This window comes from Numenius arquata, chromosome 10, assembly GCF_964106895.1.
Source record: "Numenius arquata chromosome 10, bNumArq3.hap1.1, whole genome shotgun sequence".
Taxonomy (NCBI): Eukaryota; Metazoa; Chordata; class Aves; order Charadriiformes; family Scolopacidae; genus Numenius; species Numenius arquata.
Window position 1 is genome coordinate 44,349,790 of NC_133585.1, and position 25,533 is coordinate 44,375,322.

At 39.6% G+C, this 25,533-nt stretch overlaps 1 protein-coding gene across 2 annotated transcripts in view; it reads left to right on the plus strand.

Annotated features, from left to right (window-relative positions):
- The window catches only part of GABRB1 (gamma-aminobutyric acid type A receptor subunit beta1), a 132,714-nt gene that overhangs the window by 46,577 nt on the left and 60,604 nt on the right, over nucleotides 1-25,533 (plus strand). For both annotated transcript variants that reach the window (XM_074154388.1, XM_074154389.1), the window contains exon 4: nucleotides 23,366-23,586. In XM_074154388.1, coding sequence (XP_074010489.1) covers nucleotides 23,366-23,586 — 221 coding nt within the window. The remainder of the gene's footprint in view (nucleotides 1-23,365; nucleotides 23,587-25,533) is intronic.

A 25,533-nucleotide genomic window follows, 5' to 3' on the forward strand; every position in this document is an offset into this window, starting at 1 on the left:
ACTTCATAAGTGAACTTTGTTACATGAAAGGCATCAGTATTATGAAGAAAAAAAAAAAACCTGCTTGTGTGTTACACAATAAGCAAATAACAAAAGCCGAAACAATCCCAGAAATTCAGGCCAATTGCATCAAAATTCAGGTTATCAGAATAGTCAAAGCAGTATTCACAGACCTTTTAATTTACCAGAAACACAGCAAAACAGACATCAAGAGAATATCTCTGAATTTAATATAATTCTTCTGTTTCCTTTAAAAGGCCTTGTCAGGCATAAGTCTGTGCTTACTTACTGTTTAGTTTCATGTGAACAAAACATTCAGCAAATTCTCCTTTCACTTTGCATAGTCTGTACATGCAAATTGTAACTTTCCTTGATGTGATCATTATTCAGTAATCCTTGGTAACTAGTGAACCTAGACTGCTCATATTAATTAGGGTGTCTGAACTTTAGGGTGGGCTAATTAACTCTGCTTCAACTGCAAAGTAGGGTTTTCAGAGTTCTCAGAATTGAATGTGTATAAACAGGAATAGCAAATAAACATAAAAATTACTTAACTTGGTAGAGAAACAGAAGCACAGAAAGAAACCTCACAACAAAGGTCAAGTGTCTAGCGTGCATAAACACAGGATTCAGCATTGGATTCTCCACCAATATCCTAAAATGTCTACTTATTTTTATCTCAGCAAGCATTTTGGAAATTACCACTTCCCTGTAGGACAAAAAGCTTCATGTAGCCACACGCAGTGGAAAGTGGCAGCTAAAGGAAGGATTATAGGTTCCCTTAATTAAAACATTGATCCAGTCTGGCATCAAAAGCCAAATTTTACATTTCACAGACACCAAGATCTAGAGTTGTCTCTATTAGATTAGGGAGGTTGCCTACAGCTCACACTACCAGCCATTACAAATTAATGCATTTGTCAGAAAAGAGCATCGATTTCCAAAGGCAGTCACCACCTGCCCTTACCAATTTTTCTTTGGAAAGCTGGTATACTTTTCATTGCTTAAGGAGCTCTGTGAATGCCATGTTAAGTTTCTTATGATAATAATTTTCTGGTTTTGCTGCTGGCTACATTACATACATCTTCCCACTGTATTTCAGATGTTTACAAACCTTCATAGAGTGCATAAGATAGAGCACTCTAGCCCAATTCTGCTGGGTATGACAGAGAATCATAGAATGGTTTCGGTTGGAAGGGACCTTAAAGTTCCAACCCCCCTGCCACGCTTAGACCCAGCCTCCCACTAGACCAGGTTGCTCAAAGCCCTGTCCAGCCTGGTCTTGAACACCTCCAGGGATGGGGCATCCACAACTTCTCTGGGCAACCTGTTCCAGTGTCTCACCACCCTCACAGTGAAAAATTTCTTCCTAATATCTAATCTAAATCTCCTCTCTTTCAGTTTAAAACCATTAACCCCTCATCCTATCGCTCCAGTCCCTGATCAAGAGTCCCTCCCCATCTCTCCTGTAGGCCCCCCTTAGGTACTGGAAGGCTGCTATAGGGTCTCCCCAGAGCCTTCTCCGGGCTAACTCGCTCATCAGAAATAGTAACTTCTTTCAAGAAAAATGCCTGGACCCAGGTCCCATTGCTTCTCAATTCAGTTAAGGAAATGGAGAAGCAGCTTGCTCAGTGGCTTCTGTTTGAGTGGCAGCAGACAAAACTTTTGTTTTGAATCAAGGCTGAATATTCCTCCCGACAGGAGAGTATAATAAAAAGGAAGTAGTTACAGAAAGTACCTGAGCAAACTAGTGTCAAAGTTTAGTAGATCAAATTATATGTTCGTGTGAACATCTCTGAAGTCTATTTAGCACTTGCGAATTTTTAACAGAGGAATTCAGTATTTTAGACTAACAATGTATAAAAATCAAAAGGCTCAGAAACAATTCTTGTAAGACACTAGCACCTTCCTAAATTTACAATAAATCTTCTGATGTTTCTCCTTTAATTTCTTCTTCCAGTTTTTTCCCAGGACTGAAATAAGATCTTCCCTTTTTTCTGCAATACCATCTTCCTCCTTCCCAGCATCTCCACTGGCGGCAATTTTATTTCCAATTTAATTTGATTTTTCTCTTTGTCCCCATATAAATGTTGTACTGCCTTAACCAGAAAACTCTTCTGTAGCCTTTGCAATCTAGTTGCAGAAGCTCTGTAAGGCTGTGCAAAAGCCAGGCTGCCTGTTGACCTAACCAAAGCCGTGTTTGTAGACACATTCAAGAGGCAGGTTGCGCTGCCTTCAGAATTTGTACAAGCTCCAGTTTTAGCCCAATTCCTTCAGCGGCTTTACAGCATTCACTCAGGAGATGAAGAGAGCCAAGAACACCTTGGCTTGGTATCTTATCAGTCATAGCCACACGAAACAGGCACATCAAAGTAAAAATTGATACTAAAGAATATTTGCAAACAGATGAGAAAGTAATGCAAGCACTGCCTTAGTCCCTGCAGTTTCTGTTATGCTCCTTTATCATAATATCAGTGTCTTCTATTAGGGAAATGTCTTCTTTATTAAAGAAATATGGTCTACCTTAGACAGAAAAAAGAAAGGGAAATGAGCTAGTATTCTAAAATCAAATGTCAGATCTTCCCCTAAGCTTGTAGATGATTATGAAAAGATGAGCTGGAAGCCAATTCTTATGCCGGAATATACAGCAAAGCATTCCTACAGACATATTACTTGAGTTACACTCTTATTTCTATAGTAGATACTTAAATATCAAAATACGTTGGCCAGAAAGATATATTATTTGCAAACACCAGCTAAAGAAAATGCTGAATACATTCTCAAATCACCTGTACATCTCTAAGCAGCTACAAAACTTGATTCCCAGCATTTCTTTGCTAGGAGTATACTAGCAAAGGATGCTTTTCTTTCCTTTTTCCTCAGTTTTCTTCACACATGAGAATATGACAAGAATCTAAAACAAATTAAAACACACCTGACTTTCAATAGCTGTTACTCAGAGTGACTCAAACCTTTCACTATTATTTTCTTCTTCTTTACTAATAAGAACTTAATCAGAGGAAAATGTTCTAGATTAATTCTTTGTGAGCTCTGTTTCTGTCATTCTTCTGCTGAGACATGACAACATTTCATGGTTAAAAATATTAATCCTCGTTATTATTTCTGGACACATTTTAATTAGGAAAGAGAAATATCAAAAAAACTATACACATGCTATTACTATAACATTACAGGGGACAATAATGCAGGAGATCTTGGAAAAATACCTTGTGTGAATGAAGATAATCTTCTGGGTTACCTTCACATAAACAAGAGATAGATGTTACCCACCAGCTGGGGGTTTGAAATCACTGACCCAACCCATATCTGTGAGAATGTTCCCTTCACCTGTAGGTGAAGATTTAGGAAACTGCAAAAAGGGGTTTGATCTACTTGACTTTCTGTTCTACATATTTAAAGCTAAGCATTGCAGCCAAAACGTCAAATATAAACTCAGTGGAACAAAAGATATTTTAGAGATAATTACAAGACACTTGAAGCTTTTAACCACAGGTTGTCTTACATAGTCACATATAATTGTACTTTAATGTGTTTTTAATGCCGAGAAATTTCCTGTTCAAAAAAGAATGTTAAAATATGCATGAATATATAAGAAATTAAAAGTCAACATCATCATGCAGTATCTTTAACAATCATCTCTAAATAAATTTTCATTTCAGTACATAAGTATGAGCTTCTTTGTATTTAACTTGCACATATTTTAGAGATAGGATGAGAGACAAGGGGCACAACTTGGAACGTGAGAAATTCTGACAGAACATATGGATAAAGTTTTCCCCATGAGGGTAATGAAACACCAGAGAACAGGTTGCCCAGGGAGGCTGTGGAGTTTCCATCCTCGGAGATATTCAAAACTCAACTGGACAAGACCCCAGAAAGCCAGATCTCATCAAACATGCTGGGAGCTGGAGGTTGAAGGTTTTCTGGAGGTTTCCTCCAGCCTGCATGACTCCATAATTCATATATAAATTCATAGGTATAGCTTAGAAAGAGACTGAACACCCACACCCTTTGAGTCACTTAGATGAAACTTTGGGAAGGTCTCTCAGAACAGAAATATTTTTAAAAGCTGTTCATTAATTCTTCTTACCTTTTCTGAAAACTTTCAAGCTCTCTAGTATAAAAGTACTGGGTCAACTGCTTGATATACTGATTTTTAAGATTATATTTTAATAGTGTGTTCATCTATACTTAATTATTTATGATGAAGTTGTTTAAAACGTTTTTGAGCAACATTTGATGGGGTTTTTTTGAAAGAATTTTCATTTCAGCAAGAAAATTGAAGTGCTTAGAGTGATCCAAAATTATTTTTATTTTATTTTTCCATTTGTCTGCTGGCCTAAAAAACCCACCAAACTAACAGAACAGAACACAACAAACCCTAAACACCCCATTCTTCCTTCTGATGCTACTATTCCCTGACGCACAAGCGTGTAAGTTTGCCTCTTTCCTTTCCCAGGCTTCCCCAGTAAATTGCAGCTTAAACTACTTATGTTGCTTTTTTTTTCCCCCTCCCCTGTTCCTTAGAAGTGAAAGCTTTGTGGAAGGAAATGCATTTCCCTGACTTCACTTGAAATATTATTCAGAAAATTGATTTTACAAAACTTTCTGCTCACTCCTGATCACTTTTCTGATCTCTGAAGTGCTAGCCTTTACCTGACCCCTCACTGACTGCTTTTTCCTGCCCCAGTACTTCACAGGCCCTCCATCTCCTCTCCACATTCACCATCCTGCCTTTATTCTATTTTTCAGCCATCATCTTCCCCAGAAAACCCTAACGCAGATCTCATGACAATTCCAATCGAACAGCTACAGACAAGCCTACTGTTGACACCTTACCAAAGAATATCTCCCCACACACAGATCTTTGCCATTGAACTTCAACTGAAATTGCCTTCTCCTAAATTGCCTTCTCCTGCCTGCAGGGAGTAGCACACAGCAACCCAGCCTCACTAGAGCTTGTAGGCATCCTTGGCATTACCAGGATAGTGTTGAAGCTGGGGAAGCTTTTATCTAAGAAACCAGTTATCAGACAATAAACGAGAAGTGACATTATCTACAATTGCTGAGCATATACTGCATTTTATTCCATCACCAGCTGTTTCTACCTTTGTCTTTTGTGGTCTTAAAAAAAAAAATAAAAAAAAATTAACATCATTCTTAAGCTTCCTCTGAGCAAAACAAAACAAAAAAACTCCAGGGCAAAAAGAGCTAGCAATTACTCATCTCAGACCTCAGATACAAATGAAGCTTAATCTGAAATAATGCATCCTTTCAAACATCCTCAATCTAAAAAGTCAAGTGAGAGCAGCAGCAGCTGCCTCCTAATTCATATACCAAAATAAATAAAAAATCCCATGGTAAACATGTACTAGCTGCTTGAGATACAGTTGACAGTTATAAAGTTCAAGGACTTGCTGTCTGGAGAAAATTCTACATCCAATATTAAACTTAATAGATTCAGGACAAAACCACCACAATTATGATGAGTCACTAAATGAAAAAGATTACTTACAGTAAAACATTATATAATATTTCAAACACTCAAAAAATTAATATCATAAGGTAAAAAAATATATATCAAGTGGCAAAATGGGGTGTGCTATTGACAACTAATGTAGAAAAATGTTATATATGGGTTTTGCTTAAAAATTCTAATTAGCTATCCACTTCATTAAAAAAAAATCTAGATAATAGATATTATAGGATAACGAGCCCATCAAGATTAACAATTAGTGCCATTATGAGAATGCTATAGGAAAACCCACATTGTCACATTTTATCATATAGAGTCATTTGATCTACGCTAGCTACTGAACTCATATTTGAAATTCAGTTCTTGGGTAACTCTAAGCCTTCTTTTCCCATCTGTTAAGTATAAAGACAACCCTGTACAATCGTTTACTGACCTGAAGAACAGAATGGTCCAGATTAGATGTTCCCCATCCAGATTAACTCCCATGCCTGAGCCAAAGCCAGAAGAGACACTTGCCAGTGTAAAAGCATTATTTGTTCAGATTTTCCCATTAGGCTTGGCCTCCAGTACTGCTCTGACAGCACTCAGGCACCTACATTCCTCTAAGCAGCTTCTGTTTCAGTGACAGCACTGAGGCGCTTGAAATCAGGCACAAGATTAAGTGAATTGCCAATCATGGCAGCACCAGTACAAATCAACATAGTGTCCAGCCCTGCAGAGGTTTGGCAGATTAAAACAACTGAAGATCAAGCACAGATCTGTGTTCCAATTTCAGTTCCATGAGAAACTTTAGCCCAAATCTGACTTTGCACACACAAGCCATCCTGAAGCCAATTTGCACACTTGATGTTATGCAAATCCCCCTATGTGATCCTGGTCTTGAGTTGTTAATTTAGTTTATGGATGGATACCTGTCTACTAGAGAGAGCAGTGGTAGGACAGTGATTTTCCGCCATCTGTAAGCGATAGGATTGGAACCAGTTGCTAATTGGGGTGAGAGACCTCAACACAGGAAATACCAACCACCTGGGCCACAAAGTCACCTGCTGTAGGTTTCTGAAACTCTGGTGCTTCATAATGTTCATTACTCTCATAATGACTAAAAACAGTCCCCAGTGATGTCTTGGTAATATTTGCAGCTGGGATGGAACCAGGTTTCAATCATTATTTTTTTTTGGCTGACAGTGTTGACACAGACTGCTAACCAGGTGGTGATTAAATCTTAGCTTTCTGACTTTAAAAACTCAACTCTGCTTTGAGCTGTGTTGAAAGCTAGTGCGTATTCTTTCACTTCTTATGTAAGCAATCCATTTATAATAGCAGACCACTGTCTTGCAAGCGAAGCGTTGCAATGGAATTATCTAAAACTGTCAATGTCTGTTTTAACACTTGCAAACACGATCCCAAATGTCTGGGGGTGTCTCAAATATATATATTTTGCTACAAGCAGTAAGACTTAAATCTTGGACTCATTGCTAGAACCAGGTGCTGTAACCATAGTGATTTCCTTTCAGTTGCTAGACTTTGACTTACCATGAAATAGAGAAGGAAAAGGTTTGGAGAGAGATTTAAACAGTTCATCCAATATTGAACTGACACCTACTCCTGAACCTACATTGATGATGTAGAAAATAAGTATATTTATGACAAGCAATCTTTGCATACAGAATTTGAGGAAAGAATACAGTTTAAAACTGCCTAAGAACAGGATTAAAGAACTGGTATTGTTCCTGTAAATACAAAAAAAGGGAGAAATAAAAACACTGTTCCCACACAGAACACTTATCTTCCACCTAACAGACTCCCCATCACAGAAATGCTTTTCCCAAACATCAGGTTGGTGATACAGGAGAGGGTATATGATGAAAAACAAGTGCTAGGCAGTGACTAAGCTTTCTTAGCTACCCCCTGGGATGAGTCATGTCAAGAGTATTATCCGTGTCACAAAACTGCAGCAGCTACTGTTACAGCATGAGACGTACAATACTTTACTAAGTGTATTGAATTTGATTTTGCTACAGCCAAAGTGCAGCTATTCTCCCTCCCTGCCCCTGGGTACATTCTCAGTAAGATTACATATGCCGAATTAACTATATCCACATTCCTTACAGAAGCTACAGAGCTCTCGCTCATCCAAAGCTATTTCGCTGCTTGACACACAGACATTTGTTTGCCTGTTCTATCACATCTGTAATCCAGGTGAGACCCAAGAGTTAACATTCATCTGGCTGCCGTAGAACAACAGGGCTGTCATGCTGCCTGAGACTTGAGGTCCCTTTAAAGTCCTGTCTCCAGCAAGGACCAGCATCAAATGCTACATAAAAAAATATACAAGAATCCCCCAGCACACAGAGGTAGAATAATGCCCCCATAGCATTATTTTCATTCTGACCCACAATGGGGAAGTTACTTTACCCTGAACAGTGTTAATTTATATGCGTCCTAAGATTTTTTTACAACACATTTTCCTAAGCCTGTTTTAATGAGAGCAAATTAGGTGTCAGATTCAATTCTATCATTAAAAATAGCAAACTGAAAGGCGTACCAGGAAAGTAATCTATTTCACTCATCTTAAATTACGAGAAATCATGGGAGATGATCTCCCCCTGAGAACACTAGTGAGCACTGGAGCGAGCCCTGCTGCTGGTCTTGTGCTCTGGGGTCCAGAGTGGGTGGGAAAGGAGGCAGGACTATCCGTTTCTGACGATCTGCTAACACAAATTGTTAGACCAAGCTGTTTGAGTCCCAGAGTCACTATCTGATTTTCTATCCTGCTCTGAAGAAAATGGACTATTGCATATGGCAAGCTTGCTGTAGGGTGTTTCAGAAATGCAATCTGGTGAATGGAATGAAGTAGTAGGGTGAGAGTTAGCAAAAAGAGGCAGAACTGTCCCTAGTTGTTTCCTGAACACCATTCTCTCTCCATTCATTAGCTTTATGATTATTGTCTGTGAAGAGTCAATCTCCAGGGAACAGATGTTCATATTATCCTGAGACACCTAGAGATGTTGTAATCAGCTGAAAGCAAGCAGGAAAATATATTATTTGGTAGTTCAGTAAATTTATTGTTGTACTCTAACAGATACAAAAGCTATTCTTGCTATAAATAAATGAAAAACTGAACATCTACCCAGATACAGCAGATCCATCTGGAAAGTTCTGTGACTAGCCAGAATGTCTGTCTCTAAGCATTCAGTGTCTACTGATGCAAACCCACTAATTCTGTAACTATTCAATCAAGCTTTATGCAGTTGGGTAAGGCAAATAACAGGCAATATATGGAAAAGGTTCATTCCACTAAAGCCGTACTTGACTACATCTACACCATATAATCAGGAACCTTAACTGAAGCCATTTGCCGTATTTTTTCAAAGCTTCTGTTACTGCATGGCATGGTGCTGTCTCCTACTTTATGCTGGAGCAGCACTTACCTGACCACCTTTATGTCTATCTAGAAGTGACCAGGCAGAGCCATTTTATCATACTGAAGGACAGTGAGACTCGCCACCATTACACAAAGAAGAAAAACCTCCCCATCATAGAATCATAGAATTGTCTAGGTTGGAAGGGACCTTTAAGATCATCTAGTCCAACCATCAACCTAACGCTGATAGAAACCATCATCTCCATCGTTGCTCATGTCATGGACAATGGCATGACTTAGTCACTTCTACCATACACCAAAACTGCCAAACAGCTGATCTCCTGCCCCAGCTTCATTTTCTTACTATCATCCCTGTCCTGCCCATGGCAGGGGGGTTGGAATTCGATGATCTTTAAGGTCCCTTCCAACCCAAACCATTCTGTGATTCTGTGATCCCCTCCTTGCCACAGAGCAGCTTTGTAGGTATAGAAGAGCTACAGGCATCCCATAACTTACTCCTCTGTAGCCAGGCTGCTTCACTGACATTGGTTTCCATTCATGTCCACAAATATCCCTTTTATCAGCATTATCTTCAGAAAAGCCCAGCCCTCTGGACCTCTACATTTCATACACCTCCAACACTAGCCCCTTTGACTGGCTCTGTAATAAGCTAAGCCAGTCCCTACAAAAAGCTGTAGTTGGGAAAACATTACATTTTAGCTTTAAACTAGGCTTCACATAGCTTTGCCATCTGCATGGAGAACCTTTCTGGCTGAAAAAAAAAAAAATAATGTGGATTTCAGTGGAAAACAGGTCTTTCTACTCAGTGGAAGCATTAAGGAAAAGAAACAGAAAAGCAGCCGTATTTGTATAAGGAGGAATAAAAGCAAAGGCACAATTTGAAATGCTTATTTCACTCCTGAAAACACACTGGATTTCCATTCCACTATGGGATGGAAATTGTCTAATTTGTGAAGCAGTGAAAACTTACTAGTAACAAGCAGTTGTTTTCTTGTTTTGAAAAGGAAAAAAAATTCATAAGGACTTTTAGTTCTCATGCTTAAGGCACCACAATGATTCCAGAAATTAAAGCCCCAGAAGTAAACATCGCCTGGCCAACAACCCATGGATTTAGGATCCCTCAGCCCTCAATGGACCCTCTGGCCTATATAATGTCAAGTGCAATAAATTAAGAACACACCAAATCTCTGCCTTCTCTGTCAGTGATCATTACATATAAGTCCCTATGAGATGTTTAAACTTCACCCTTCGTACTGTGTCCCTAATGTAATTTTCAAGAACACACTTTCCAAAATTTTCAGTATATTGGCACCAATCCCAACTTTCTGCACTAAGCTGCTCAATTCTCCAAATAATTACTATTCCTATGTTCTCCCTAGTTACTTATTTTGCAGGAAAGAGAGCCTACACTTCCATATCCCAGTCAGTACTCAGGAGTATTATCCACATGCCTTCAAACCGACTGATGAGATATTATTTGCTCTTGCTTGTTTTTCTCTCTCCTAAAACGCCTACACATACTATAAAATGCTTTGAAATGTGGATTCCCATGAAAGTGGCAATGGCACTGGATTTGTAGGGTTTTAATCAGATTAATCACATTAAATTGGCCAACTAAATTAGTTAACCAATTGGATATGCTACTAGTAAGATAAAAATAAAAGCGTCCTTTATTATCAACACTCTAAAAATACCCTGGATTCTGCTCTGAGGATTTAGCGTCAACGATACATGTATCCAAAGGCAAACTGGTTCCCTGCAAAAGCCAAAAGCAAGTTTTCCACAGAAAATTTGCATCAGTGTTGTAAACTCATCAACTATGATGTTAGATTATCATGTAAGCAGATTAATATTTAAATTACACGGCTCATGAGAAATCACATAGGAAAGCTTTTTCTTAAGCTGCCTTTTGTAGAAACACCTCAGATGCAAAGCAACTATTTACAGCACGCTTCGTTTGTAGCGACCACAAGATGGACCACAAGAGCAGCAGAGCTAGGACTCGGCTCTGGGACAGTACATCTAATTTCGCTTGTTAGGTTAATTGCTAAGTAAAATTCCCCAGCAAGCACTCATCAAGTGGAAAGGGTGTAGGCTGACTTTTAAAGAAAAGCAGGAACAATCCACTCCATCCATGCAGGAAGGCCAGAATTTCAGCAGAAGGCCTGCCTGGCTAAGATAGGAGCTTCTCGATGAAGTAAAACACAGAAGGGAGTGTACAGGAGATGGAAGTAAGGCAACAGAACTGGCAAGAAAATCGACAATTAAGAATTATTTGTTGTTGAACAGGCTGGGAAGGTGAGGAGGGGGAGTTGTCCTCTATGTGAGAAAGCTCGAATGCATCCAGCTCTGCCTTGGAATGGGTCAGGAGTCAGCCAAGAGTTCATGGATCAGGATTAGCAGGCAGACCAACATGGGTGCTGTTGGCTACTACAGACCACCTGGCCAGGAAGAAGTAGATGAGGCCTTCTTCCACCAACTGGAAGAAGCCTCGTGTTCACAGGTCCTGGTCCTCATGGCAGACTTTAACCACCCTGATATATGCAAGATATCAGCAGGGTTCAGGTAATCTAGGAGACTTCTTGAACACATTAATGACAACTTCCTAGCACAGGCAACTGAGAAGCCGACGAGAAAAGGTGCTCTGCTGGACTTCATAGTTACAAGCAAAGAACTTGTCCAAGACGTGAAAGTCAGAGGCAGCCTTAGTTGCAGTGACTGTGAGATGGTGTAGTTCAGCCATGGATTTCCAGAGAGCACTTAAGGCTGCCTCATGTCCTTCCAATCTAAAAGCATTGTTTCAAAGCCCACAGTGTATCCTGTATCTTCCCTTCCCTCAGGGATTGTAATGATCAAAGGGATGGAGCACCTCTCCTATGAAGACAGGCTGAGAGAGCTGGGGTTGTTCAGCCTGGAGAAGAGAAGGCTCTGGGGAGACCTTATAAGCAGCCTACCAATATCTGAAGGGAGCCTACAGGAGAGCCGGAGAGGGACTCTTTGTCAGGAAGTGTAGTGACAGGACAAGGGTAATGGTTTTAAATTGGAAGAGGGGAGATTTAGATTAGATAACAGAAAGAAATTCTTTACTGTGGGGGTGGTGAGGCACTGGAACAGGTTGCCCAGGGAAGTTGTGGATGCCCCATCCCTGGAAGAGTTTAAGGCCAGGCTGGATGGGGCTTTGAGCAACCTGCTCGAGTGGAGGTGTCCCTGCCCATGGCACGGGGGTTGAACTCAATGATCTTTAAGGTCCCTTCCAACTCTAACCATTCTATGATTCTATGATTGTGAGAAACTAGAAAGGGTCCAATGGAGGGCTCTTGACATAGTTGAGGTCTAGAGCACATAACCTATCAGGAGAGACAGGGGAGCTGGACTTGCTTAGTCTGGCATAGAGAAGAGCCAGGAGAAAATTTCACTGCAGCCTACTACTGCCTGAAGCGAAGATGACAGTCAGACCACTCCCAGTAGGGGCAGATGATACAATGAAAGGCAACAGCTACTAATTGCACTTTGGGAGGTTCAGGGTGGATATCAGGACAGACATTTTCACCAGAAAGGCAGTGCAATGCTGGAGGAGGCTGCCCAGAGATGTTGTGGGATTCCCATCCCTGAGGATCTTCAAGGTTTGCTAGAAAAAATGATGTCTGACCTGAGACAGGGTGGGTGACAGTCCTGCTTCAAACAGGAGATTGGACCAGAAACTCCTTGAGGACCTTCCAACCAGCATGTCAGTAGTTTTATCATACTATGACAGTGTCACTAATACCCTTAGCGTTATCAAATCCAAGTGCAAAATACCTTCACTTTAAGACATTATAAAGCCGAAATGTCACAATGCTCCTCTATCCCCAGTTTCCAGAGACAGCACAAAACGTTACCATCCTTCATTTTCATGCATCAGGGAGACAGCCTGACCTTATGATTTATGGATTAGAATCCGTAAAGCAGTCAGGATGCCAACAACATACCAGAATGCCAATGGAAAAATTTCTCCAGCCACATAACAGTCTTCATTATCATCACCATTTTACACAATGCGATTCAAGCATAAGCATCATGAACAATGAAACAAAGTAGCCCTGAGCAATTTAGAATAAAAAACCTCCAAAACCCCCAACCAACAACAAAAAAAAAAAACCAAACCAAAACACCACACCCCAAACCTGAAGCAATAGTTACATACAAAGAAAAAACCAATCAACCAAACAAACAAACAAGAAAAACACCAAAAACCCACAGTAATGTATATACAAATCTAAAGATCTGGCAGCTAATAATTACGGTTTCTATTCCAGGTAGAGCCACTGCCTCACTTCAAGTCACTTCAACCTCCATCTGCTTCTCTTGAAACCAAAGAAATTTGATACAGTAGAACGACAACTGAGAACCAGGCAGGAAGAATCAAATAGATTTCAACCACCAGACCCACAGAAATAGAAATAACTCCTAACAAATCAGTATAGAAGTAAATTGGTAAAATTGTATATTACATATATATATATGTTAAGGCATTAAAGAAAAAAACAGTAATCAGTAGCTGTTGTCACAAAGGTAGCCCACCCTCATATTAAGATATGTGTAATTTTCCTACTCCATTGTCCAGCATCTTCTAAGAGCTAAGGCCATGGTTTGCTGTCTTCATTACTGATTTCTAACTCATAACCTTTGCTCAATGTAAGTCTCCCTGCACAACACAGAATTAAAGGTCGTGGGGCTTTTTCTATTACTGTACATGCTCAGCTGGCTCATCCTGTGACTCCAATTTATTTTTGACATTGCTGACATTCTCGTGCTTGTGTTCTCTTCAACTTTCTGTCCAGTGCTTATAAGATTTCTGGTACTGTTATCGCTTACACAATAGCGTTCAAGACAAAATTCAGCAAACCTCTCCCATCTGCTCCTAAGCGAGCAATCAGTTCAGCTTCGCCTGCAGCGCTGAGACCATGAGGAATTCTTCTGAGCTCTTAGCACTGTGCCGTCCTCCTTAGACATTCAGTGCTCTTCATGATGGTCTCATAGTTCACCCCTGCTGAGCAAGCTGGAAATTACAAAGGAAAAAAACAATATCAAGTGCTTCAGAAACAGCTACTGTTAGAAAAAAGTCTGCTTTCCAATTATCTTGCTTATAGGTAGCAAGGGAAGTCTGGTTTAATTAATTCTCCACTCTTCCACAATGTTTTGCCTTTATGGGAACTTTAAAGCGCTGCATCCTTCCAACATATCTTTGGTTTACTCCTTACGCCACGTTCCATGTTGTAGACCCTCAGAGCTGATCTATGCCCACCTCATTAGGATTCCAGTCAGTAAGGAGCCATCTCCACGTAGTCCACAAAAGAACCTGGGAAGTACAGCTTCCTCCCAAATGCCTAGTGTCACTCCTATGTACTGGTGCTTCCAGTACAAGCCAGCTAAAATGTTTTGGAATGTAAGTTAAAGCTTGAACTTCTTTTCCTTGGAGTGCTTGCTCCGCCTGCTTTGCAGAGGGAATGAGGAGAGCGCTACTTGGGCACAACACCATAGTCCTCAAATGTCATCTCACCATTCCCTCTCATATCTACATAGGAACAGACAGGTTCTTGTACAGCTCACAGGAGAAGAATCCTAGAACATTCTTGACTTCAGCATAAAGCAGCATGTAATACCTAGAGCATCTTTGCACTGTAGTTGCTAATACTTGGACTTGAACACTAACTGGAGTCCTCAGATACAGACAGATATAGACTATTTGGACAAGTTTGGTTTGGTTGGAATTGGGTTTTTTGGCAAAAACTTGTTTTCAGCTGACTCACAGAGGGAATTGCCTAAGAGAAAATATATTTGTCTCTTATTACTCTCTACATTTGCTCTTACAAGATGTCTCTAGACATGGATTAACATATGTTGGTCAAGAAGCTTTTCTGTTCCTTTGTTTTCCATACAATTGTTTTTATTCAACCTCAGGGGCATTCACTGGAGCCAAAATATAAAGGACACTATTGTTTGCTGCCTGTACAAATGTGTACAAGTAGAATACAGTTACTCTATATGCCTGTACACTTGTATTTGTTTACTCAGCATTCATTACAATGCCATCTTACTTAAAGGCATGCCTCTTCTGTGCCATATTTTTCCTGTTCTCCACCCCTCCCCTCAAGCATCTTTATGGCATTATTACCCTCTATATAGAAAAGATTACCAGCTTCAAAAGAAAAATAGAATAATGTGGGAATGTCATTGTCTCGTACAGGTACTGAAAGCAGTTCATTGATCTTTCAGGGAATATGAATCATACCATGGACACGTTCTGATTCATAATGCTGGCAATTAGCATAACCACTTAAGACAGACATAGTACTAATTTGCACTGTAAGCAATGTTATACTGGTGTGTTGCTATCCCAGATAGTGGCTTGTGTGGCTGGAAGTTTAAAGTGCAGCTGGGAGTGCTATAGTGGTTTTCAAGCTTTCTTAAAGGAGCTTCTAGCATGCCACAAGGATAACAACATCTACAATCTTGGTCCTTCCATTGGGTTGGAAAGGGTTATCTCATGCAGCCCCCCCTGCAGTAAGAAGGGACATTTTCAACCAGATCAGGTTGCTCAGAGCCCCATTCAACCTGACCTTGAATGTTTCCAGGGTTGAGGCATCTACCACCTCTCCGGGCAACTTGTTACAGTGTTTCACCATCCTCATAGGAAAAGATTTCTTCCTTGTATCTAGTCTAAATCTACCCTCTTTCAGTTTAAAGCCATTACCCCTTGTCCTATCCCTACAGGTCCCACTAAAAAGTCTGTCCTTGTCTTTCTTGTAAGCCCCCTTTAAGTATTGAAAGGACCCTCCTGCTCCAGGCTGAATAACACCAATTCTCAGCCTGTGCTCAAAGGAGAGGTGCTCCATCCCTCTGATCATCTTTGTGGCCTTCCTCTGGACCTGTTTTTCCTGTGCTGAGGGCTCCAGAGCTGGACACACTGCTCCAGGTGGGGTCTCACCAGAGCAGAGGTGCAGAATCACCTCCCTCGACCTGCTGGCCACATATCTGCAAGCCTGCCTTATCAACTAGCTTGCTTTCCCATTAAGGTTAGCCAAGTCCACTCCTAATCAAAGCAACCCATGTTAGTATTTATTACACCATCTCTTTTCTTCCTGTACAAAGAACAAGTGGCATGTTCAGGCCTCCCAGGTTAGCAAAACTCAAATAAGAGAAAAAAAAGCAGAGGGCAAGGATATTGATCCAAAGTACAGAAGTCCTTGCTCTTCTTCTCCCCAAGAGGCTAAGTAGAACAAACAACATCAAATTGGGATTTTACCCTCCCCTATGTTAAATAATGCCAAGGCAATGGAACACAACTATCGTAACAATGCATTTAAATGCCAGAAGTGGTAATAAATACTTCTGCTAAGTACTATTACTAAAACACTGAACCAAATGCAACAAAATACATAGTCTGCTGTTATAGCAGAGAGTATTGGATTTGCATGGCAAGGTTTTGGTAGCGGGGGGGGCTACAGGAGCGGCTTCTGTGTGGAGCTGCTAGAAGCTTCCCCTATGTCTGATAGAGCCAAGGCCAGCCAGCTCCAAGACCTAGAGCCCTGTTGAGAGAGGAGCCCACACTGGAGCAAGGTTGCTGGCAGGACTTGTGACTCCACAGGGGACCCCGATTGGAGCAGTTCGTGAAGAACTGCAGACTGTGGGAAGGACTCACATTGGAGAAGTTCGTGAAAGACTGTCTGCCATGGGAGGGACCCCGCGGAAGAGCATGAGGAGTCCTCCCCCTGAGGAGGAAGGGGCAGCAGAGATGACGTGTGATGAACTGGCCATAACCCCCATTTCCCATCCCCCTGCACTGCTCTGGGAGAGAAGGCAGAGAAAATTGGGAGTGAAATTGAGCCCAGGAAGAAGGGAGGGGTGGGGTGATAGTGTTTTAAGATTTAGTTTTTATTTCTCATTACCCTACTGTAAGTTCTAATTGGCAATAAATTAAATGAATTTCACCGAGTTGAGTCTGTTCTGCCCATGATGATAATTGGTGACTGATCTCCCTATCCTTATCTCGACCCACAAGCCTTTTGTTATATTTTCTCTCCCCTGTCCAGCTGAGGAGGGGAGTGATAGAGTGGCTTTGGTGGCCACCTGGCATCCAGCCAGGGTCGACCCACCAGAGTGAGAAATGTTTTGCCTTTTGGTTTGCTTTTTGAGTAATGATTGAAGACATTGGGTGTAATTCCAATCCCATTGCAGTTAAGGGGACTTCCACCTTGACTGCAAAGAGTAATACTGGATCCCAATACAGTGATGATGAGCACCTTCATTTCCAACATGCTACTCTTGTAATGAGTCTAATCTTGTTCCTGGCTGTGCTTTGAGCAATAAAGAGCATCGTTATTACAGCTATGCGGACTCCTGCCAGATCTCTGCTTCTTTCTGCAAGACACAACTGTGATGCCACGTACTTAATTTAATTGTGAAGTTATAAATGCCAACAAGGTTTATGAAACATTTCTCTGGATGATTATCAGCACATCTGAAAAACAAAAATGCAAGGCACTTCACTAGCAACTAGACCTACCAGTTGGTTGAAACAAAATAACAATACCTTGCACAACTTCTTCCTCCTACAGAAATCTCATATCTACAAATTATTTGCAATTTTCTGAAAATGTGATTTCTGCAGAGCTGAAGCTTGCTGTGGCAAAATTCTCATCCTGCTAAAAAAACCAACAGCTTCTCTCAGGAAAATAGAAGGATGTTATTTAGAGTCCTGGAGTCAATGGAGCCTCCTATCTTGTTTCTCCTGACAGAAGTCTAGCTCACAGGAACCACAGCTTCCTGTGAACCAGGCCGGTGCACTGAATAACTTGAGTACTTGCTGCTGCTTCCTCCCTCCTCCTGCTGCATTGGACGGAAGAGTGGAGCTGGATAACAATGAGGACTGATGCAGCATATGAAAACAAAACCAAAAGGAACACTGAACTATGTCCTTTGAAAGGAAGGCAAATACAGTTGATCCACTAGCATGAGCATCCCTAACTCCCCGGCTTCCTTGCTTGGCTGGACCGCAGACTTAATAAAGAGATGTAGCTGTCTGGCATTTTTAGAGAAGAGCATGAGTAGAATGAGTATTTTCTTCCTCCATAATTTGGGTTAAAATATTTTTCCTTAACTTCTGTGCAGTATCTGGAATTGAGCACTAAGTATATATGGGAAATTACCCAGGATTTAAAAACAAACAAAAAACATCACAAAAAAAAAACCCACATCACAATTTGCATTCCCTTCTCTTAAAACAACTCTTTTGCAGGTGAGGGTGTAGGTCTTCCATAGGAGTTCCAAGATAGGACAGCTAACCATCGCTAAACAAACACTAACAGCTTTTTCTGATGCATTAACATGCTTACAACATATGAATGATGAAGCTTTTTTTTTCCAATTTGCAGATTGAGCACTTACCATTGTCTCAACACTCTGCCCTCCCCATTCTTGTTGGTATCAGATTAATCGGAGAAGATTATTTTCCGTGATAATGACAACTTGCAGTCACAGCAGATTTTACATGTATTGCTGTTCTACATTTATGGCCTTATTGCAGTCAATTCTGATAATCACTCCATATTTAATTTTGAATTGCAATTTCAGTTATGTTTGTCTTGATTAAGTTGTACTATATTTGAGTTGCATTACATCTCATTTTCTGTGATGCTGCCAGATATTTAATTATTGGATGGTTCCTGAAGTTATCATTTAAATGTAAGATCCTTTGAGCGTACATTATGCATCCCACAGCTGGCAATATATGCTATTATCTATTAAAAGTACGACATTGATGTGTTTCATGTATTTGTTTTGCTGCACAGTGCCTTCATGTGCAAGCTCATCTAGAGATTCAATATTTGATATTGATTTGACCTAGAAAAAACCTAAATATTCACAAAATATTCTTCCATTTACTAACTTTTGCTAAGAACTGCATCCATATTGTTAATTTTTATCTGGTAAGACTTTCGAAGTGTGCTTTGATACTTGGTTATTATTTAAATATATCGCAATGTGCTAAGCTGTTTTTCAGCACATGAAATAATAACAGAACTTATATTGAGGCCACCTTGGAAAGAGCATAAACACAAAAGGTCTCTTAGATCACAAAGCTGAACACTACAAGTTAAAAGATTCCCTATTTTCCCTTTAAAATAGGTATGTTTGCAATTTGTGAAAGACAAAGTAACTGCCAGTACAGTAGACATGTAAACTCATCTTTTATTCCACCAGAGTCCATAATTCAAGGGATAAGCATGGTGAAGTACTAGTTCTTTTTCTCCCAGAAGGTTAGATTATAATAAAACAACGTATTCCACATTATATTCTGCTGTGCTGAACTGGTAAACCACACCGTGGAAATTACCAGCAAGTCCAAATTACCCAGCTATTTTAATGCATCTCTACTGGTTTCAGAGAGCTACAGAGGTTTATTGGGAAAGAAAAATCCCATTATTGCCCATATCCCATCATCAATGCATATTGCACATAAAAAAGAGATTAGGAAAACAAAAAAATAGAAATAAAAAGTAAATGAAAACTCTCCAGTCTATTACTTACTGGAACTATAAATTGTTCTTCTAACTTCAAGTACAATATGGATCAGTGGTCCATTTGTTTTCTTAACTACAAGAAATATATATTACCCAAGCGAACTGTGAAGCTTGGTGCCAATATTTATTTATTTATTCATTCTCTTATTTATTTATTATTTATTATTCATTCTCTCATATTTATTTATTCATTCTCTAAGCAATCCTGCTCCAGCAGGGGAGTTGGACTAGATGATCTATATGGTCCCTTCCAACTCTAAAAAAATTCAGTGAAATTCAGTGAAAATTTATGAGGCTGCTTAAATTCAGATTAAGGAATAATTTACCATTTTGAGTAAAACAGGCTAGTTTCTTACTCATATTTTCACAGAATCTCTCTGACCTAGGACAAGCATGTAAGTATTTGTCTTAGCAACCTAATGCACGTTATTAAAACACTGTTTGATACACAGATGAACTTATATGTTATAGTACATATCTATACACGCTCAATTATTAATTTCCAGTTTGATACAAAGAAATAAGAAATTTACACAATTACTAAGAGAGGGGAAAAAAAAAAAAAAAAAAAAAAATCTATCTTGTTCTAACAAATCAGAATTCATCAAAAAAAAAAAAAAATCAATACACATCAAAATACACTTTATCATTGGTGCTCAGACATTTACCACTAGGAAGGTTGTCTGTGCCCTGGAAAAGCAGGGAGGCACTTGTGCAAAGCATAGACAGCTCAATTAAATCTACAGAAATATCATGATTTTTCAGCAGCATTTCAGCTTTTTCTTTTATTATAGGAAGTACAGTTAGGCAAAAAATATTCAGTGTGCTTCTAAAAACAAGTCGTTCAAATGAACAGCTATCCACAGAAACAGATTTTCTTTTTTAATTTTACATTGGGCTCTGTTTTTTTAACTCATGATTACAAATTCTTAAATACAAAAGTTAAACATAGTCTGATTTAATTTCATATCTAGACTGATGCTCGAGATCTTGGGAAGCTGTCATAAAAAGCCAAAAAAATTCTGCAGCCAATTACTACTATAGATATGAAAGATTCAGAAATTATTCACACACTCTAGAGCTTGAAAACACAAAATCCCCAGCAAATTCTACAGTGTAGAAGGCAAGTAGTCATTGAATTCTCACTTCACTCACACCACCGTAAAATCTAAAAAATAATACAAAAACTTCCAAGATGTGGTAAGACATATGGTTTGCCAGCATTCCATTCTTCACTGATGAAATATGAAAAAGGTAAGGCTGTATTGCATTTAAAGAATTAGAAAATATATAAATACATAATTTTTTTAATTATAGCTCAGATACAATTTGCTTTTCATTAAATTAAAATTGAATTATGCTTTTTAAAGTAAGAACTTAGAGCAACAGGAACTCTCACAATCACGACATACAACTCTTCATTTTCTTCATTAAAATATTGAATGAGTAACACCCTCACATTCTGGGGAATGGAAGAAATAGATAATTCTTTCTGAGTTAAGAAACACTGAGATTCCTTTAGGATGAAGATCAGACTTTTTTCTCCCCATTAGCACCTGTTGGCTTGCCACATACTTCTACATAGTATAGCACTGTTACGGGGCAGAGGATCACTCTACTGTAGCGTTACCAACAACAGCATTCTGTATACAGTAGCACAGCTGGATGAAATATAATTTCTAAAGCAGACTATGTTGCTAAAAATAGCAACTAATTTTCTTCTAGTAGCCAGAGCCAAGAGACAGATTTTATTTTATTTTTTTTTTCTTTATCACATCCCTTAAGATCTCTTGTAGCTTATCTTGCTATTTTTCTCTCTTGGTTGAGCTTTGAGAACCATCACATCAGCACCACTCTCAATTGTTAGGGTTTTTTCCAAGGATGGCGTGATGACAGTTCTACAAAAGCACTTTAAGACCAAGTGAAAATATAAAGGAAAGCAGGAAAGGAAAAAAGATAATTATATACAACTGGAATTTCTATTCCATCTGTGCTGCAGGCTACATAGAAGCTGCTGAATCAGGCAGAAGATGTAGAGGGTACCAAGTGAAGTACTGTGCACTGAGGATTTAACTTGTATCAGCCATTTATAAAAGCTTTTCTACCTAAAGTTGCTTGAAATAAGACAGGCTAGAAAGCATATACAACATCTGAAAACGGCATCAGAATAGAGATTTTACTTTTTTTTCCTCATCCAATTCCCATCTGGTCTCTGGGTTTGTGTACGCATAAGAGGAACAATAGGCAGGGATTTAGCTTCTTAAGTGTCTGCTTCTAACCCAACTCTGTTCAAATCATACATTCGAAAACTTGCCTCCTTGGGATTCATGCTTCTCCATACTGCTATTTAAATTATAAATCACCAATTCATTAGAGCACAGCATACGCCCCACCACAAGTCAAGTTCCAGGCTTGACCAACATGGTTTGAAAAACAAAAGAAGCTGTCCTGACCTGCTCCTAGTTACCTGAGCCAGGATAAAAATGTATGCCTTCAGCATATCCCCTCTTGGCTTTCTCACGGGTAACCCTCATCTTGCAGACCTGGAAAAGGGCACATGTATGAAATCCTTGCAAATCGGTGCTCAGAATGGATGTAATTGTCCTACTGCACATGACCCCTGATCACCAAGTCATGGCATTTCCTCCAATTCAAAACAACTGCTACAGGCCCAGGGTAAGCAAGAACAGTATTTTCATTAAGTTCTTTTACTGATGATAAGTCCGTAGTTTATAGCTCTGCTAGATGAAATATTTCAGGCAGAAAGTCCTTTTGAAAGGTAACAACTCTGCTTTGATTTCATGGCAATGGTACAGTCTTAAGAAGCCACTGAAGTTGAAGGGAGCAAATCACATCAGACAGCTTTTATGTTCTCTATTTCTTCAAAAATTACAGTCTAGGCTAGGATTTGTGACAATGACAGAGGTAAGGCTTTCCCTAACATAAAAGAAAATCTTACCCCTGACCATTTTTTCAATAATATCTATAATTTTGCTGCATTTCTGCCATAAAAGCGTGTGACAAAATGACCTGCCACTTGAAAAGTGGCTGGGGAGGAGATAAGGAAGAGAAAACTAATAGTCCACACGCAGTCATTCCAGTCATCTTTAAAGAACTCCATCAAGTACAAAGTGCATGGGCTTTTCCACTTTAAAAATTTGACTACCTTTAAAATCACTAAATTCCCAGAAAGATAGACACGAGCGAATAAATCGGACCAGAAGCCTTTTAGAATAATTTCTTTTCAGACTAAGGGAAAAACTGAAAGACTGCATAAATGGTATTTCACCTAAGCCACAACGTGACAGTCAAGAAATGATGTTCATTTTCTCTGTGGTAATATTTGATTGCCAAGGACAGACAAGACCGCCTTCCCCAGGCTGAGCTAAGATGTGCCCAGATATCTAAGGTCATTACATCTGGCAACTTCACAGACACAGAATGAGAAGTTGTCCATTACGCGTTCTGAGGTCACATTTGCTCTTTTCCAGGAGGTCTAGGGACTGCTGGCCTTTCTGGATTGTGGGGGGAATAATCTTTCACGACAAAGGGAATATCAAAAGAGTGTCCTCAATGGTATACAATGCTATTTGGCTGAGGTCAGCTAAACCCCGCTCTTTTCACAATAAAGAAAACCTATCAAAAAACACGCAAGTGTGATCCAAATGCACTATGTATTTCCTCTCCCCCAGGAGGCTTTGAAAGCCCATAGCTGGGGGTGGTCACTGCCGTTGGTGAGTAGTGTGAAGTTCAACATTAAACACAGACAGGCCAAGACTTATGATCGTGGTTAATGACAATGTCTTAAAGATCCTTAAACTTCCTATTGCTATTGCTAGTCTGTTACTGAGAGTTGTCTAAAAATAAACTTCTGTTAATTGATATGCAAAACTCAAAAAGCCCTTCTTATTTCTTCTCTAGGACTACACCCTGACCATGTACTTCCAGCAGTCCTGGAGGGATAAAAGACTCTCTTATTCTGGAATACCTTTGAACCTAACTCTGGACAACAGAGTGGCTGACCAGCTCTGGGTGCCAGACACATATTTCCAAAATGACAAGAAGTCATTCGTCCACGGGGTGACAGTGAAAAACCGAATGATTCGACTCCATCCAGACGGAACAGTCCTTTATGGCCTACGGTACGTTGTGGTTTTTAATTGGATATATGGCTGTCCTGGCAGAATGCAAAGCGAGATTGGTAAGTGCAGGTAGTACCAATGCTGCTCTCCTCTCCCTTCTCTTGGTTTCTCAGTGCAGCTGTACGAGTCAGTGCATACTCCCATCTAGACCACCATAATACAGCCAAGACTTTTCCGCAAGGCATCAAAACTACCCTAAAAGCTATAGCCATAACTAACAAAGACTAATGCCTCTGTATTTTTCAGCTCCCCTTAGCATACTAACATTACTGATGAGTTCTTATTGTGGTTCCCGCCTGATAATCAATCACAGCTTAGATAAACCTTTCCTTCTGAAGTTTCTCCAGCAGTTCTTTAGGACAATGTAAAATATAAAGTTGGAGTCATCTAAAGAAATGCGACTAGCATTTGGTAGGGAAGAAAAAGAGAACACTTGTAAATTTACATGAATTATTTAAGGATTATCCATACATCTGAGTACAGGTTTTCTTTAACCTGCCTTGGTTTATCACCGCCTCTTCACACCACGACTGCTTCTTCCTACAGTGTAACCTATATCCCCACCTGCAGATAAAAATACATTCTAAAATCTGAACAGGCACACTCTAATGATAAGGCACACAAGTGAAAAATTAAAACTAAACCAGGTTATTTGTTATGTTAAGATTGCTGGAGAGCCTGAATAGGCTTTGCATTATTTTTGAAGTTAAGGTAGCTTTGCTTGGAAAGAAACCATTGCCTGCTTGAAATAACTTTTGATTGCTGTTATCATTCAACAGTGAAAATACTGTCCAGAGAACATAAACCTGAAAGTATACTTCAGTTAATCAGAAAAAAGTCATAAAGCATAAAACCTAGCTGAAACACCTCAAAATTGTACTTAAGATAGGATTGAAAAAAGACAAACTGCTGCAGCAATTCAAAATGAAAATAATATTTGGGGAAATGACCTCTTATCCAATAAAAACTTAACCTTTTAAAACACAACACTACCCATGCACTCAGAGATAGCCTTCCAACCCATCAATTCCAGCTTCACAAGAAACAAAAAAAAAAATCATTTAAAAATTATTACTTTGGTTCATCATAAGTTTTCTTTTGAACTTGTCAGATTTGCAGGTAGTACATCAGTTGCTACTAATGACCGCACAGGCACTTTCATACATCCAGATCTGTTCTGGTACAAACTGCAGTTTTGAAAACTGCATAACTTTCATAACTGCTACTGCAGTTATGAAAAAGAAAACAAGGAACCCATGAGGAAATAGCCGATAGACTACAGGCTGTCATTATCGTCTGCTAAACAGCATTTGAAAAATACATCTCTCCTGTTGCATTCAGACCTTCTACAGTTCTTTTCAATCAAACTGGCTCCTGGAAATCAGTTTAGCAGAGCAGTTATCATTAGAGAACTTTTTGGCCTGAGAACTTTTCAAAATATTTCTTTTTTTTTATTGTTTACGGTCAGGCACTAAATTATTTTACATTCCAGGAGTTTTACAGTGGCAAGAATGTGCACTAGAGCGAAGCAGTCCCTCACAAGCAGTTGTACCTAACATAAACTACACCCAGAAATCTATGCTGTGCACGTACTTCTATACACTTGCCATACATCTGGCATCAATAACTGTCTTCTGCAGAAATAGCAAAAGAAGCTGTGACATCTGGTCAACCTGCTGCAAGTCCTCTCACATGCTTCATCCACAAAGCACCAGCCTGGCCGAGAAGCTGTGACCTTGCCCGAGCATAATGCCTGTGCTCTTCCCCCTCAGAGGTGCTCAGGCAAACCTCCAGTGCAACAGCAGAGATGGTCACCTTCACATAACGAGGTTGCTAGTTCATATATTAGGATATATTACCTATATTCCACACGTTGGGCGATTGCCTTCTCCTCCCTCACCCCCAACTCATGCATGCCCTTAAAGCACACTGGCACAGGGTAAGCTG